The following is a 15,572-nucleotide window of genomic DNA, read 5'->3' on the forward strand; positions in this document are numbered from 1 at the left end:
CCTCTTGGCTCCTCTCCTGTCTCCTTTGCTTTCCTCTATGGCGCTTCATTGCCTTTTCTCTCCTCTTGCATGACACTGTTCCCATTTTCTTGCTGAGCTCTTTGTGATTATCCCATGCACCTTTTGGTCCCTGCTGGATGTGCTTCTTTTGTCCAGACTCAGCCTCTCCTCTGGGAGGGCAACCAGCACTCCACAGTCACTACTTTGCATTAGCCCTGAGAATACCTTGGTGCAGCTGCAGGACTGAGTGTTGTGAGATATCAAGCATTTTCTCTGTTTTATTTTCGTTGTACCTTGGTGATTTGCAGGTTGTCTTTGGTTCTTTGTCCAAGCTGGACAGAAAAGTATGTATGTTTTTTGATACACAGACCAGTGGCATTAGCTCTTTAAACTACCTATATAATTTTTAAGATCATTTTTGTCAAGGACAAGTTGAGATTTTCATGTGTGTGGAGCGTTGTCATGTCCTAGTGAGAACTCCAGGCATGATGATGATGTCCTTGAGAGTAAGATGTACGAGCTGGAGTGTGGGCTCTGGAACGTGCAGAGGCTATCACAACATGCACCAGTTTTCCAGCTGGTGTTGCAGAATATTGAGTTCACAGGTGGCTTCCTAGCAAACTTGCTTCCTAGCAAAACTTGCTTTGGCAAGCCTGGCACAGCACATGACACAGTTAGAGGTCTGCTTGGCTCCTGTGGTGCTGCTGAACTGCAGGTGTCCTTAAGTTTTCCTCAGTGATTGACTATTCTTTCTTTGAGGAGGTTAACTCTGCTCAAAAAAAACCCGCTGGCTTTCTCCATTGGGAATCGGTGACAAATATCCTTTGTATTAAGGATGTTTGTTAAATTCCTATTCAGCTATCTCGTGGTATCTCTGAATTGCCCTTCTGTCAACAGTGAGCAGTTAGTTTGATCAGCCTGGTTGAGCATGTGTTTTTAGTGAGGGTGCCTAGCCATGCCAGGACAGATTCACAATTAAATTGTGGTCAGTTGCCCAGCAAACACTAATACACTTAAAATCAAAGGAGGAGAAATACTGACTGACAGCAAGCAAGATGCTGGTTTTATTACCCTCAGAGTTTATTGCTTTCCTAATTAAAATCTCAATCATTCCTTGACCACCACTTGCATCTATAAACATCCTGTAAGTGTGAGGTAAGGTGATTTGGTGTGACTGGGAACATGCACAGGGCAGGTGATGCAGGCTGTTTGCACCAAGCACAAATGACGTGTAGAGTTCAGCAGTTTTTTTCTTTTTCTGATTTTTTTATTTACATTTTTAGAATGACCTTGGGTGGGGAATGACTGCTCACTTAACCCCATATCCTTGCTTGCAGTTCCACATAGATTCTGTGGAAGGTCCTGATTGTAGACCTGTTTTGTGCTCTGGGCCACATGACCCAAGTTACAAAAGGCTCCTGTTTCTGTGGTGTGATGGGGCTGTACAAACTGATGCTTTTGTCCACCCTTCCCATGTGGGGAAAGAATGGGCTGCAGCATTTGGCTTGCAATGACATTATGTGCTTGTGCCCAAAACACAAATCCTGTGAGCTCCTGCCTGAGTTTGAAAAATGAACATTAAATCCTGCCCTGCTGCATGGGCATGACTGTGTGTGATGGAGTCTGTGCTGGCAAAATGTAAATTGCTTGTAATTATGACAAATCATGTGCAGTGCTCATACTGTGAACTACAAAGCTTTTGTCCACTGCTGCTTATCCAGCTGCTTAAAAAGCTCTCCTGATAAAGTGCATGAAGCTCAGAAACAGCCTTCCAAGTTTGGTTGTTCACATTTTGTTAAGGACACTGAAAATAATTTGGTCTGTTTGAAGAAACTGCTTCTATTCCCCAGAGTTTCTCCTGATGTGGGGGAGCAGGAGCTGGACTACAGGACAGGAAATGCTTAGCAGAAGAGCAAGATAAAAGCAAGTTTGGTTATTAAAAGGAACTTTGAACATTGCTCTTGATCTGTGTCCTTGATAAAAATCCCTAGTGCTGTTCATCCTTCCAGTAACAGCTGCAGGCATGTAATTTCTCCTCTTTATTACAATCTGTCTGTCTGCTTTTTTTAGTTAGGCATTTTCTGCAGTAAGAAGTGGTTTCTTCTATCTGTTTTGTTTGTTTCAGCAGATGCTAAAAGCATGCATGCATGAGAGAGCAATCTGTGTGCTACTTTACCTTGCATGAGCACAGAATGGCACACACAAGAAGTAACTGCTGGGATGAATTGTTGTTCTTTTTCATGCACTGTTTTACTTTGGTCTATGGTCAGTGCTGTCAGTATGTGGCAGCCATGTTTACAGAGCACCACTGAGTCAAATATCCTAGCTGGAGATTTTATAATGTTTGATACCTTCATAGCCACAGTTGTTTGGAGCTCTGCTTGCTGAGATAAGAGTGCTGCAGTTTGTGGAGCAGAGAGTTTGATCCTCCCTTTCAAGTGCAGTGCTGCCTGTCTCGGCTCGTCTGCCCCTGTCCAAGGGAGTCCCAGCCCACTGCTGGCTATAAATCCTACCTGCAGTAGGTGGGATCCTCTGGCACAGCAGGTCTAATTCAAAACCAAGTTCTCAGCAAACACTCTTCCCTTTCTTCTGTCTTTTAGTATCAAGATGGTGCTGATGTGGACCAGTGGGGACACATTCAAGACTGTTTACTTCATCCTGAATCAGGCCCCTTTCCAGTTCTCCATCTGTGGACTCCTGCAGGTATTTGTGGACATCGCTATCCTGTTGCAGGTTTACTTGTACAGCCACTACCCTCAGAAGCCTGTGTCCCACGCTGCACACCCAGCCAGCACCAAGGCCCTGTGAGGAACTGGGCTGGGCAGGTTGTAGGTCAGCTGAGTCAGCCATGGCATCTCTTCTTCCACTTGTAAATATTCCTGTGTTGCCAAGTTGAAAGCAGAAATGAGAACAAGGATGGAAACGGCTGCCACGTCTAGCCTTGGAGGTTCTGTGTTAAATAACTTGCTCTGTTTTCAGACTTAGCTGTACAGAACTGTTTCTTGGTGGCGGGAGGGGCACTTTATTTTTGCATATGTACCTATGAGCCTTATTAATTCACAAACGTTTGTATATTTAATCACAAGGGCTGGATGGTTTGTGTTTTTAATGCTATTTAAAAATGTTACACCACAGAAATTATAGGATATTTGTCTGAAACTTCTACCTATTTATAAAATATAAAGTCTGTATATTGGCAGGTTTGTGGCATATACTAGCATTCAGTATCTCCATGATGGAGGAAGCAGTATTGAAGAGCAAATCCAGGAGCTTTCTCTTTTCCCTATAAGGATGTCTGGTGAGAGAAGGTGGGGGTGGGAGGCCCTGCAAAGAAGTGAGCAGCCAGAAGTGAGCTGACCACAGATGCTGTAAAGCTAAAGAGTCAGCAGATGTTCATCCCTGCTGCAGGAGGACACATGGAGGAGATGATGGAGGGGGTCTGATGGTGCTGGAGTTACGTCTAGAGCTGGCACAGCCAGTCAAACATCCAGGCAAAAGGAGGAGCCAGCAGGTGATTTCTGGAAACTTAGGTACTCATGCTTTGAAACTGTGGGGTGTGGGAATAGCCTGCCCTGCACCTGGGGGCAGTGCTGCCCCTGCAGCTGTGCACAGGACACAGCTGGGCTGTAGGGTCTTTCCCAAACCAAGCTCAGAAATGAAAAAGTTTGAGATGGAGGAATAAGCTGTATCCCCTGGAGTAGGACCAGCATCTGACAGCTTGATTTGTTGAGGCTGAGATTTGTGTTCACGTTGTTCAATGCCAAACAAGAGCCAGGTTGTGTTTTGGGGTGTTTCCTGCATTGGCCCAACAAAGAAGGGGTCCATGTTTTCCTTTTACTGTTGTGAACTGTTAGGCTCTTAAAGAAGAGGTTTTTCTCTTTTAGAAGAACGAGCAGGCTGTACTGAGAGGGACTGAAAGAGCAGTTCATGTAGATGTTGTCTCTAAAGGCCATTAGCCAGCACAGGTCACCATACTCTGTGACATGCAGCTGCTGGTGGTGTGGACCCGTGGGGCTGTGACCAAGCCCCTGGGCTCCTGTTGTGACACTGCTGTCATGAAACTGCCCCGGGTGATGTGAGGAGGCCGTAGCAATGCCCTCGGTCCCAGGAACAGCTGTGTTGCTGCTTCCTTCATGAGGCTTCCTCCCTCTGCTGGGTGAGTCCTGTCTGGCCACAGGCAAGGTGTTGGACAGATTTTGCAGAATCATTTTTTCTCTAAGAATAGCCCAAGAGCTTGTGTTTTCTTAGCAGTGGCAGCAAGTCTGAGGTTTGATGACTTCAGTGTGTAAGTCAGATAATTGCCCTACCACGCTTTCTTTGGGAACCTCACGATTTGAGTCTGGACTGTCTGGATTGGTGGCAAACTGTCCAGTGGAGGGGAGTCACACTGTGCCCAGGCACTGACTCCCTGCTCTTTGTTCAATACCATACTCTTCTAGGCCTGAAGTGACCTTACAAAGACAATGTACTCAGCATGGCAGACTATGAATGTTTTGTTCCTCTCTTTTTTCCAATGTTCTGGTTGTGCTACAAGAACATCTGGGCTTTTGTCTTTTTTAATTGAAAATGTAACAACTGGCTTCTCCAGTATGCTGCTTTAATGAGGATTGTATTTCTACTGTTAGAAAACAAACACTTTGTTGTGTGTTTTAATTGTCTGAAGGTTTTTTTAATAACTTGTAATGGTAAGATTTTTGTATTTGGTGGTCTTTTTCTAACATTCTGCAAAACAGGGATGCAAGAAATTTCTGGTTCATAAGAAACATACTTTGGTATGTTATAGCTTCACTGGGAGTGCACACTTTTGGCCACCTCTTTGGCTTTGAACTACAGATATTATTGAGGATAAAACAATTTCTGCTTCTTCCTCTTGGGATTCTTCCTTGGGTGGATTCTTGAATCTGTCACCAGTACCTAAACCAGCGAGCTCTGCAGACCAGTCTCATTTACACCAGAGCAGCAAATGCTGGAACAGAAGCCAGTGAAACCATGTCTAAGTCATCTTTTGTATGTGGCATTTAGCAAGTAGGACTCTTGGCCAGGAACTCTAGAACTTCTTGCAAGGTACTTTAGGGACAAAGTGTTACAGAACTTTTGTTTTGTTCTCTAATCGTCAGGAAGTATCTGTTTCAATGATCACCTCAGAGAATAAGAAATCACTTTCTTTAAATACATCTCTTTGAATGTATGGCACATTTCATGGACTTTATTTTTTCTGTCAGTTGCAATGTTTTTTTTAATAAAATTTGCCTATTATATATATGAATTGCAGCGTTGCTTTGTTTTGTTCAGGTACAAAATGTGTGCTTCTTAACTCTTCTTATAAATCTTCTTGTCAGGAGCATTGTTGATACAAATAACTAGCATGGTTTTTCCTTCTGATGGGTGAGTAAGCACAAGGCAGAAATTGTCCTGAAGTCATGATGCACAGCAGGGATTCTGGATTTCTGTTCCCTGCTCTTCCATACATACCAGGGTAAATTTAACCATTGAGACCACATAACTTGTGTTTGCAATGCTCACAGTAAAAACCAAATTACTAACAGATTATTACATAGCTTTAAAGGGACCCTGTATCATGCAGGCTGCAGAATGAGTTTGAAGATAGGATACAGATGAGGGATGTGCTCTTGGCAGCCTCTGCACAGAAGATGAGGACATTGAGTCTGTCATCTCATGGCCAGCTACTGTTCTAAGAGAAGTCTTAACCACCCTCCCTGTTCCTTCTGGATGGGAAAACAAGCCAAGGCTGTCAGGAGGAGCCTTGCAGCTGCTGTGCACCTCCTGGATCCTGCCAGGCTGCTGATCCAGGATGTTGGGCTGCTCTGGCATGTAGAGGTGGTTTGCTATTGCTGTGTGCCATGCCACAGGAGTTGCAGAAGGGGAGCTGGGGAGGAGAGAGGGCTGGAGGTGTAGGAGAGAGGGTTGGGCAGGGCGAGAGGAGATGTGGGGCAGACTGAGCTTGGTCAAATAAGGGTTTGAAAGGGGATACTCCTGAAGGGAAGGGATAGAAGGAAAACCAAAACATGAAGGTAAATCAGCAAAATGGGTAGGAAAGGAGGAGGAATATGAGGGTGGGGAGTAAGCCCTGCCTGCTCTCTTGCAGTCTGCTGGCAGTGGAGACCCAAGCAGTTCTCACAGCAGTCAAGCCCGATCAACACTTGCAGTGCCTGCACCTTCTCTCCCAGCCAGTGCTGGTATTATTGGCTGCTGCTTTGGCATTCATTGTGGGGCAGCCAGTGGTGGGGCTGGCCCCAAAGGAAACAATGGGGAACCTCATCTCTGGGTGCTGCACCAGCCCAGCACTGCTGGCTGGTGCAGTGCTGCCCCAGGCCTCCCTCAGGGCAAATCTCTCCCTCTGCTCTGCATGGCAGGCAGTGGTCTGCACTGTGACTCCCGGGAGGGAGAAATTCCATGGTTAGATGTTTGAGATGCATGCAGTTAGGTGCAATTAAAAAAATTTAAGACATAAAATAAGATGACATTTGGTACTGGGTATTAAGCAAAAATGGGCCCACAGGTTCTGTTTGTTAAATCTGATTGCGATCCTCAGGCTTGAGAGCCAAGCAGGTTTCAAGGACCTGACTGACAACTGTAGCTTTGTTGGAGGCTTTCTGTAAGAAAGAAGACATCAATATGAGAGTGAGCAGTGTGCCACTAAATAAACACTACCTGGGTACCTGTGCCAACAGCAGTAAATAAAAGATGGGGACTAGAACATAATGTGAGTGTCACCCTGGGGCATGGGCAGGCCTTCCTGTAAACAGCCTTGTAAAGCAGCCAGTTCCAAGGGGGTGTCAGCATCTAGAAATGCACTGACAGCAAACACAGCATTTCAGAGCCCCCTCCTGCTCTTCCGTGTCCCGGCTTATGTGCACTTGGCTCTGGTAGGTGCTGGCTGAGAGACTGAGGGGCTTCACGCGGCCACAGATGGGCCAGCAGCACCACACTGGATTTCTCTACCTGCCTCTGTCCTCTTCCACGCCAAGGCTTCATAGTCCTCTAAGGCTGTGGCTTGTAGGTGCCAAGGATCCTTTGTCCCCTGAAGCATCTGCTGTGAGGCTGCCATAGCCTCTGCCTGTTCTGGCCTCAGCAGTGTGGGACAGCAGCCTCTGTCTGGCTTACAGTTGAGGAGATGACACCAGCATCACATTTTTCTTTACATTACTGCTTTTTCTTAACTGAGGCTGCTGTGCCATAGAAGTGGCTGTGCACATGCACTGTGTGAGCTCAAGTTGTGTTTGACTTTGTGCCATTCCCTTTATCTCTGTCCCTTTACCAATTAACACATCCTTAACTCTCCTAAGCTATGGTTTTCATGACTGGTGTTGCCAGCTGCCAGAATTTGTAGGTCTAGATCTTTGCATGGTGGATGTGTAGGTGGAACATGTAGAAGAGGTGGCTTTGCTCACATTTCGAGTCTTTATCCCATATAAGAGAGAAATACGTTTTTCCTTTTCTTTCTCCTTGAGGCAAAACTAGTGTGCTACAATCATGAAGCACTTAGTTGTTCGAAGAAACAGGTATAACTACCTGGTGGCACTGCTGTGCCTGCAGACAGCAGTGTGGCATTTATTATAGTTAGAGATAAATGGCCTTAAAATCATCTGTGTGCTGTGTCAAAAAACCCCAACCACTATATACAACAAAACATTCTCCAGCAGCTGATCAAAAGCAATAAGCATCACCCATAACAACGGCTGCCCTGGGTAAAATTTATTTTCCTCTGAGTGCCTTTTATGTCTGGCAATGTGTGCATCACAACTTTGTATAGCTTCCAAAAATAATTTGTTTAAAAGATTCCTGGTTTATATTTGTTTCCTCATCTGTCATCCCAATAGATAAAATGAAACTTTATTAAAAGCCAGGCTTTGACTAGGAGACAATGAGTGGGTTTTGTCACTTTATTAAAACTCTGTGCATACTGGAATTAATTATGTGCCTTTTGAAAAATACAAAGATCTCACTATTGTAGGACAATAGCAACTTGATGGAGAACAGCAGCAATATGGCATGTGTCATCAGTTTGTTTTTCTACGCAGCTGCTGAGCTGCAGTTTGCTGTCCCAGCACGGTTTTTTTCATGCTGCAAAGCTAAAAGTTGCATTGATTTATGGCTATTTGCTAGCACTGCAAGTGTGAAACTCTTCATTGTGCAAGGATGTCAACTCCAGCATGGCTTTTCTAGTAGTTAGGTAAGGGTGCTTGCAGTTTTTGGGCTTCACCACCTCAAGGAGATGCATTCTGCACCTTCCATATGCACTAGCCATGGTCACTTCATTCACACTGAAGACGGAGCATGAAGCACAACCCGGTGTGCATGAGCCAAATCACCATGAGGAGTGAACTTGTGAGTCCACCTAGTGAGCCTGTCAGGTGCCACCTTAAGACTGAGCATCTGAATGCCACCAGAAGATGCAGTGCTGCTCCTCAGCACCTGGCCACACTGTTCCCCAGCCACTGCTCCCTTTGCTGGTTTGCAGTCAGCTGGCTCCAAAGCTGGATCCCTGATGTCAGACCTTAATAATCCTTAATGAAAGAAATGTCTGCACTGGGAATAAAAAAAACCCAATAAAATTAAAATCTTTCTTGAGTCACAGCAACCCAGTGCTGGCATTGCTTTGCCAGGAGTCTGAGTCAGCCCAGGCACCACCAGCCCTTGGCCCTCCTCTCTAGCACAAGGACCAGATGTGTTCCTGGTGCTGCTGGGCCATGAAGGATGGGCAGAACCCTGGCGTGGGCCCCTGCGTTTGGTTTGCCCTGCAGTTCAGCACAGCTGGGGCTTTGCTGAGCCAGGTGCATCTTGCAGGGTAGGGGGGCTCAGTTTTGCTGCCTCCATCTCCTGCAGTGCTCAGCAGCAAGTAACACGAGTTATTTCACATCAGTACAGCAAAACACCACATCCCTCCACACCTAAATCATCAGACACAGAGAGTCAGCAACAAAGCTTTATATTTTTATTAAAATAAAGTGTAACTTTTCCATTTCCCTTGCTTCATTCCTATAAGGAATGGCTTAATATGAGAGTTTGCTAATGTAGGATTAGTTTTACAACATATGTTGAGGCAAAAAAAAAAACCGAAACAACATACCAGACAAATCCCATCTTCAATACATCAGGTTTTGTTCCCTTCCTGGTGGGTGGAGAACATGGAGGGTGACACTTCATGGCTTTAGTACAAATAGGAGTGTAGGTACAAGAGACTGTTGGCTTCCATCTCCCTCCATTCCCTGACCACATCCCATCTGTAGAAGCACTGAAAGACCCACACAGCATCCTGACTTGGAACAGATACACAGCTCTGCCAGGGTGGGGTCTGGAAAGCTCATGCATGGGGCTGGCATCAATAAGCAAACATGCAGATGCCACCATATTATTAATTTTCCCTTTAAAATGACTTAAATCCTTTGAGAATCAGGAAGAAGAGCCAGAACACTTGTTCTAATGACAGGATTGTCTTTTTCTCAGTAGGAGGGCAAAACCAAAAGGCTACTCCTAAGGCAGAGCACAGCTGCTGCACTGCAGTTTGGACCAGAGCCCACTGACGGTGTCTCGCTGGATTCACTGGGTTTGTACTGCTCCCCTACTCCTGTCTGCACAGGACTGCTCTCAGTGCAGCCACCACCACTGAAGACGACTGTGCAGAGCTGGGAGTCACTGCTGGTTCAACATTACTCTCCCCTTCTTGAGCTACATGTAGTTCAGATAGGTTCAGTGGCCTGTTAAACACATTTCTCAGTACACGAGAGGTGGAAATAGTTAACAGAAAGTGGAGAAACATCATCATTTGTCATGGTATTTTTAATATTTGACTGTTAGCAAAGGAAAAATAACCAAGTTAACATTCAGTACCATAGTCAGGAAGATTTTTTGTATGTATATTTCTGTCATGGGACTAAGTAAGATATAAAGCTTAGGATGGTAAATATGCATGTCTACTAAATAATGCAAACTGTGCTCACACACAATTCAGAGCTGGCAGTGTTGCCAGCACTCCGGTGGTGCTGCTTTATGTGTAGAAGACTAAAGTAAGCCCCTGGTAAAGCTGAAGGAATGCTTCTGCCCTTCTCTTGCCCTCGCCCCTTGGCTTGTCTGAGGTTTGTGTTCCTTGGTGGTGCTGCCAAAACAAATGTGCTGTGGGGTGTCGCAGCATGGGGAACCCCTTGCTCAGCCCTGCCACTGAGCAGGGCATGGAGGAGGTGGCACGCTGGTTGCTGTGCCACATGGCACCTGGCACGGGCTGTGCTTCACATTACATTCTGCTGGCTGGCTATGTTCAATGGCTGCTCCTTGGGCATACCCAAAAATACTTGCTCAATAGAAAAGCCCTAAGAAAAGCAATGGAGCAGAGCTGTACTTGGTAGAATTTGTAGGGGTACTTTTCAGAGGTCCCTTAAGATCAGAAGTTGGTCTTTAGAGAAACCTTGTGTTTGTCTGCCCCTCATTTATGCAGTTCATGGCATTCTTCTTGCCGAACTGACCTCCCTTGTCCGCTGCTTCTTGGGCTGCCAACGTACGTCCTCAGCTGTTCAGGGTCAAGAACTTCTCTTGGCTTACTGGTCCACCAAGGTCAGACCCTCCTGCTCACCAGCACTTCGCGGGAATGTGGCACTGTGCCCCCCTGTACTGTCACCACCCAGGAGCTTGGTGTTCTCTTGTCGCTGACGCACCTGCCTACTGGCTACTCGCTGCTGCTGCTCCTTCAGCTCACTGTAGGAACGAGAAAAGGTATGAAAGATGGATGTGACTGGGAAAGCCATCAGCAAAATCCCACTCAAGATGCTGCTCAGGGCTACCACCTGTCCGGGGATGCTACGAGGCACCATGTCCCCGTAGCCAACAGTTGTCATGGAGATGACGGCCCACCAGTAACTGGTGGGGACACTGGTGAACTCTTGCTTGGCTCCCAGTTCGCTCTCAGCCAAGTAGACCAGCGGCGAGAAGAGGGCCATGGCGACGCAGAGGAAGAGCAGGAGCAGCCCGAACTCGCGGGTGCAGCGGCGCACAGTGAGCCCCAGCGTCTGCAGCCCCAGCGAGTGCCGCGCCAGCCTCATCACGTACAGGATGCGCAGCGCCCGCAGGAAGCGCAGCACCAGCCCCACGCGCTCCAGATACTTGTTCCCGGCTCCCCCGCCGGGCTTGCTGCTGTTCTTTGTGGAAACCACATCCACGATGAGAGAGATGTAGAAAGGCAGAATGGCCAGGATGTCGATGATGTTGAGCGGGGTTTTCAGGAAAGCACACTTGTTTTCTGCCTGGATGGATCGCAGCAGGAACTCAAAGGAAAACCATGCCACACACACCGTCTCCAGCACAAAGATGTCGTAGCACTTTCGTGAGCATTCACCCTGGGAAGAAGAGGAGTGGAAAACACTTAAAAGAGGGAAGAAACAGATTTAGCCAGGGAGTGAAACAAAGAGAGTGTCAGCTCTTAAAGGAAAGCACCACGTGAACTTGATGCAAATTGTGATGTACCAAAGCAAAATCATGGCTGCTGAGAGGTACTAAAACCAAAGGCTACATGTTTGACTATAGGACAGGTCAACAATGTTCTGGAATGTCTCAAAGCTGCCAAGAATTTGGTGTGATCTTATCAGCTGCTGGCCAGAGAGCCTACTGCTAAAAAGCCAATGGCTCGCACTTCATTTCTAACCAAGACTTTAACATTTTTTAAAAGGATTAATACAGGATTCATGGGTTGTAATAAATATGTTATCCTTCCTTCCCTTCCTGATCAATAATAAATTGCTTACTAATGGCTCATAAACACCTACAGCATTTTATGTGATATGCTTGGAGTTATCTAAAATCTATTATTCACTAAATACAGTACATATTTTATATTCCAGTGAACATTTATTAGCACACCCCTACAGTCAAACACTTATATAAAGTACTGAGAAATGTAGGCATTTCTAAAAGAAAAAAATACCACAGGATAGAGTGGGTTCTGGAGAGATAAGTGTGTTTAGTTACAACACCTGTAACAACTAGTGACCACAATGCCTTCCCCAAGCTTTCTTCCCCTGCTCTTCCCTGCAGGCTCACTTGGTGGCAAATAAAGAGAGCTCTGGCTCTTTAGTTACAATGCTTGTAAACAAGCCTCAGTGCACTGGAAAGGCAATAAACAATAATGTTGGTGATGGCCACTCCTCAGTTGTTAATACTGTGGCAATTCTCTGCTGCATCACTCTTGGTACCTCCAGCTGAATAATAAACAGCTTCTCTAAATAGATTTTGATGTGGACAATTATAGGGCTAGTGCTGTTTCCTCTGTAAATGCTTGTATAAAAGTGTGAATGCTCTGGTGGCTTTGTGTGGAAGGTAAGTGTATACTTATTAGGGGAAGTGTGTATTTACTCAGTGTGCCAGTTTGAACAGTTTGTGAAACAGTTTGTTGTAAGGAGTCAATCCATGCTAGTGGGGTGTATGACTCCCACTGGATGCAACAGGTATTAGGCCCCAGTTCCCAACCTTGTTTTTCTTGCCTATGCCAAATTACAGCAATAAAACATCAGTTGAGAATGGCAAAGCTGTGTCAAGCTGATTCCCATTTCACCACTGGAGAAGCTGAGAACCTGGCACATCTATTAGCAGCTCTGCCCACATACTCAGCTAGGGGAGTCTTTTGCTCCAGAGAGCCAGGGAAATTTTTAATGCACAGCACCACATCCTAACTTCATCCCTCTTGAAGTGTGTATGCACAGGCTTTTTCCCTGTTTGGAAAGAAAGCAGCCAGCAAGAGATTGATGAGACTTTTGCCCTCTTCACTAACTACAGCCTTCCCCAAAATGTGGAGGAACTGGATATGTTTCAAGGGCTGTTGCACTGCCAGCAGTGAGAGCAGGGTCATCACATGAATGCAAAGCCTTGAGTTACCTCAGTATGACAACCAAAATGCTGAGGCACCATGCACATCTTACACTTAAGAAGAGATTGAGACAATAACTAAAGAGATGTCAACAAGAAAAACAGATGTGAAAAGGAATCCTCAGAGCCAGCATTTATGGTCCTTGTAGTAACCACAATAAAAATTGTGATGCCTTGTGTTTATGCATTTTTGTTTCGTATTCCACTTTCAATTGGCACATGATGTACCTCCCACTGTTTCCCAGGGGGTCATGCTGATATGGAGAGAAAAATTATTTGTCCTATTGAAATTACTGTCAAGATTTTAAGCATATTGCAGGGAGGAATGATAATCTTATTTTACCAGTATAGTAGCTCAGATAGCTCTCTTTAAATTCCGAATTTTGATTCGTGTGAACACTAGAAGGAGCTTAATTTATATCTACCTCACCAAACTAATTTGGTCATAAGTAAGTATTTTTGTCACAAGCATAATACATAGGATGTAAGATTTTGTTTCTAGGAGCTTTCCTCCTATTACAGCATAATTATGCTGTCAGGCTCTCCTATCAAATACAGAATCAAGACGCGTTCACACCACAACACAAATCTGGCTCTGTGAGCCAGAGACAAAGCTCACAAGGTCAGTGGAAGGACTCTGCCTGTACCACTGTAACTTCTCTCCTTATGACCCAGAAACCAGCCCTCAGACCAATATTGTCCCAGAACTCTTCTGCATGGGAATCTCTCATCAGGATATGCTTGATCTCACACCTAAGGGAGTCACTGAAGGTGATTTGCAGCTCTTCACCCCATCTTTGCAGGTGCTCTACAGGTTCAGGTTGCAGTGTGAGAATGACAACCCAGAGAAAAACAGCTATGGCTTGAGCAAAGCAACAGCAATGACAAGATGCATACCCAAATGTGCAAATTTGCTTTCTCTGACAGGTGCACCATTACTAGGACCACCACCTATGGAAACTAGGATGCACCTTGACTTAAGAGCCCTATCTGGCAGGAAGCGTTCTAGATTCTGATGCACATATATAGACTTTTTGTGCCACTAAAAGTTTTGGGAAAGTCAGTGAAGCCTATGGGGAATTTAGCCTTAAAATAAAACTACAAAGTCACTAAGGTGATTAATAGCTAATTTGGCACCTAATTCCCCCATGAGTTTCTATTAGCTGCATATGGAAAGGAGACTGCCAAAGTGGTTTTGTGTATGAGTTTTGGTGCAGGAGAAAACAGGAGTGAAAATTGCTCCTCATGAATGGGCTACCAGGGAAGATGACTTTTGGAAGACCCTGTCTGCTCTCCCACACTCTGACATGTTTATTCTCTGTAGGTTCACAGACCTAAAACATTGCTATTTATGTCTTCAAACTTCCTGCAGAACTACTTCCCAAATGCAAGTGCGGGAGCAGCCTGGCAACCTTTGTTCAGCCAAGCTCAAGAAGCCTGGTGGAATTTGGAGCTCAGATAATCCAACAGTGCAGAACCAAGCTGCATCTTTGCCCATCAAGATAATGAGGAGCTGAAATTTCCTCCATCCAGAGTGGAGGCTGGGCCCTGGCTTTTTTCCACTCTTTCCACTCTCCACAGCTGACAAATAATATGAAAGTTGAAATATTTACTTTCAGTACAGTGGAGTGATAATGTTTTACTACACAGAGTTCACTTCAACAGGATGAAACAGTCCCCCTTTCCAGCAAATGCATAATTATCTTCAGCAACTTGCTCAGTATCCTTATTAACCAACACTATCTAAACAAGCCAGGCTCTGTCCAAAGGCTGTCCTAAGAATAAGAGAATCTGAACAGGCTTTTAGAAAACAGATCTGTGTGTCAATCAACCTGCCAGAGGTCTCTTTTTTACACTAATTAAATGTCTTCCTATCCCTTGGACCATGTTTCAACATCATCGAGGTGTGTCCTATTATTATCCTCACATGTTATAAAAAGCAGCAACTCAAAATTGTATTTCATACTCTTTGCACTTCATTTCTTTCAGTTGCAGCTGCTTTTCCTTGTTGTTTTTTTTTCCTGCTTGACTACAGCATTGGTTAAAAATAATAAAAAAAGGGCAATTTTTGCTTTCTAAACCTTCTAACTATGTTTTCCAGTCCAAATGGATGCTGAAATTCTGTTTGGGCTTTTGAGGTTTTTCTGTTCAAGAAAACAAAGCAAAAATTCTCAGAAAGGCACACACACAGATGGGAAAAAAAAAATAAAATCAGGAATTAATCAGCCATTGGAACACAAGAAAAACAAGTCCTAACAGAATAGGGCATCCTGCCCAAAATAGGTCTTCATCAAATCTGTATGTTCTCAAAAAAGATTGAGCTATACCAGCTTGTGGCCATAAACATGTCCATTAACAACTATACACTGCTTTTTACTTTTTATAAGCAAAACAGCTCTCCCTCATACCAAGTAACAAAATTTCTTCACCCTGTAATCTAATGGATACAGTTTTATCACTACTTTTTCATATTTAGATTGATGAAATTGAGCTGCAGGGAAAACAGTTGTTTTTCACAAAGTGTATATATTTATTTATCTGTGTACATTTGTTTCTTTCAAACCATGAGTAGTTTGGGTTTCTTTTTTGTGCAAAAATTTCTTGAGTACGGGAAATTATCTGCAGTTGCACAGAATTTGGGGACTATATACCAATATCAACACAGGGAACAAGGAAAGAAAGTAAGAAAGACATCAGTGAGT

General features: G+C 44.7%; 2 protein-coding genes across 6 annotated transcripts in view; one reads left to right on the forward strand and one right to left on the reverse strand.

Annotated features, from left to right (window-relative positions):
- The window catches only part of SLC66A2 (solute carrier family 66 member 2), a 66,504-nt gene extending 61,238 nt beyond the window's left edge, over positions 1-5,266 (forward strand). For both annotated transcript variants that reach the window (XM_066544988.1, XM_066544996.1), the window contains one exon: positions 2,601-5,266. In XM_066544988.1, coding sequence (XP_066401085.1) covers positions 2,601-2,808 — 208 coding nt within the window. In that variant the 3' untranslated portion in view covers positions 2,809-5,266. The remainder of the gene's footprint in view (positions 1-2,600) is intronic.
- A 3,676-nt stretch (positions 5,267-8,942) lies between these two features.
- KCNG2 (potassium voltage-gated channel modifier subfamily G member 2) overlaps positions 8,943-15,572 on the reverse strand; it is a 51,579-nt gene continuing 44,949 nt past the window's right edge. For all 4 annotated transcript variants that reach the window (XM_066545033.1, XM_066545015.1, XM_066545007.1 and 1 more), the window contains exon 3: positions 8,943-11,348. In XM_066545033.1, the coding sequence (XP_066401130.1) occupies positions 10,554-11,348 (795 nt within the window). In that variant the 3' untranslated portion in view covers positions 8,943-10,553. The remainder of the gene's footprint in view (positions 11,349-15,572) is intronic.

This window comes from Molothrus aeneus, chromosome 1 (genome assembly GCF_037042795.1).
Source record: "Molothrus aeneus isolate 106 chromosome 1, BPBGC_Maene_1.0, whole genome shotgun sequence".
Classification (NCBI taxonomy): Eukaryota; Metazoa; Chordata; class Aves; order Passeriformes; family Icteridae; genus Molothrus; species Molothrus aeneus.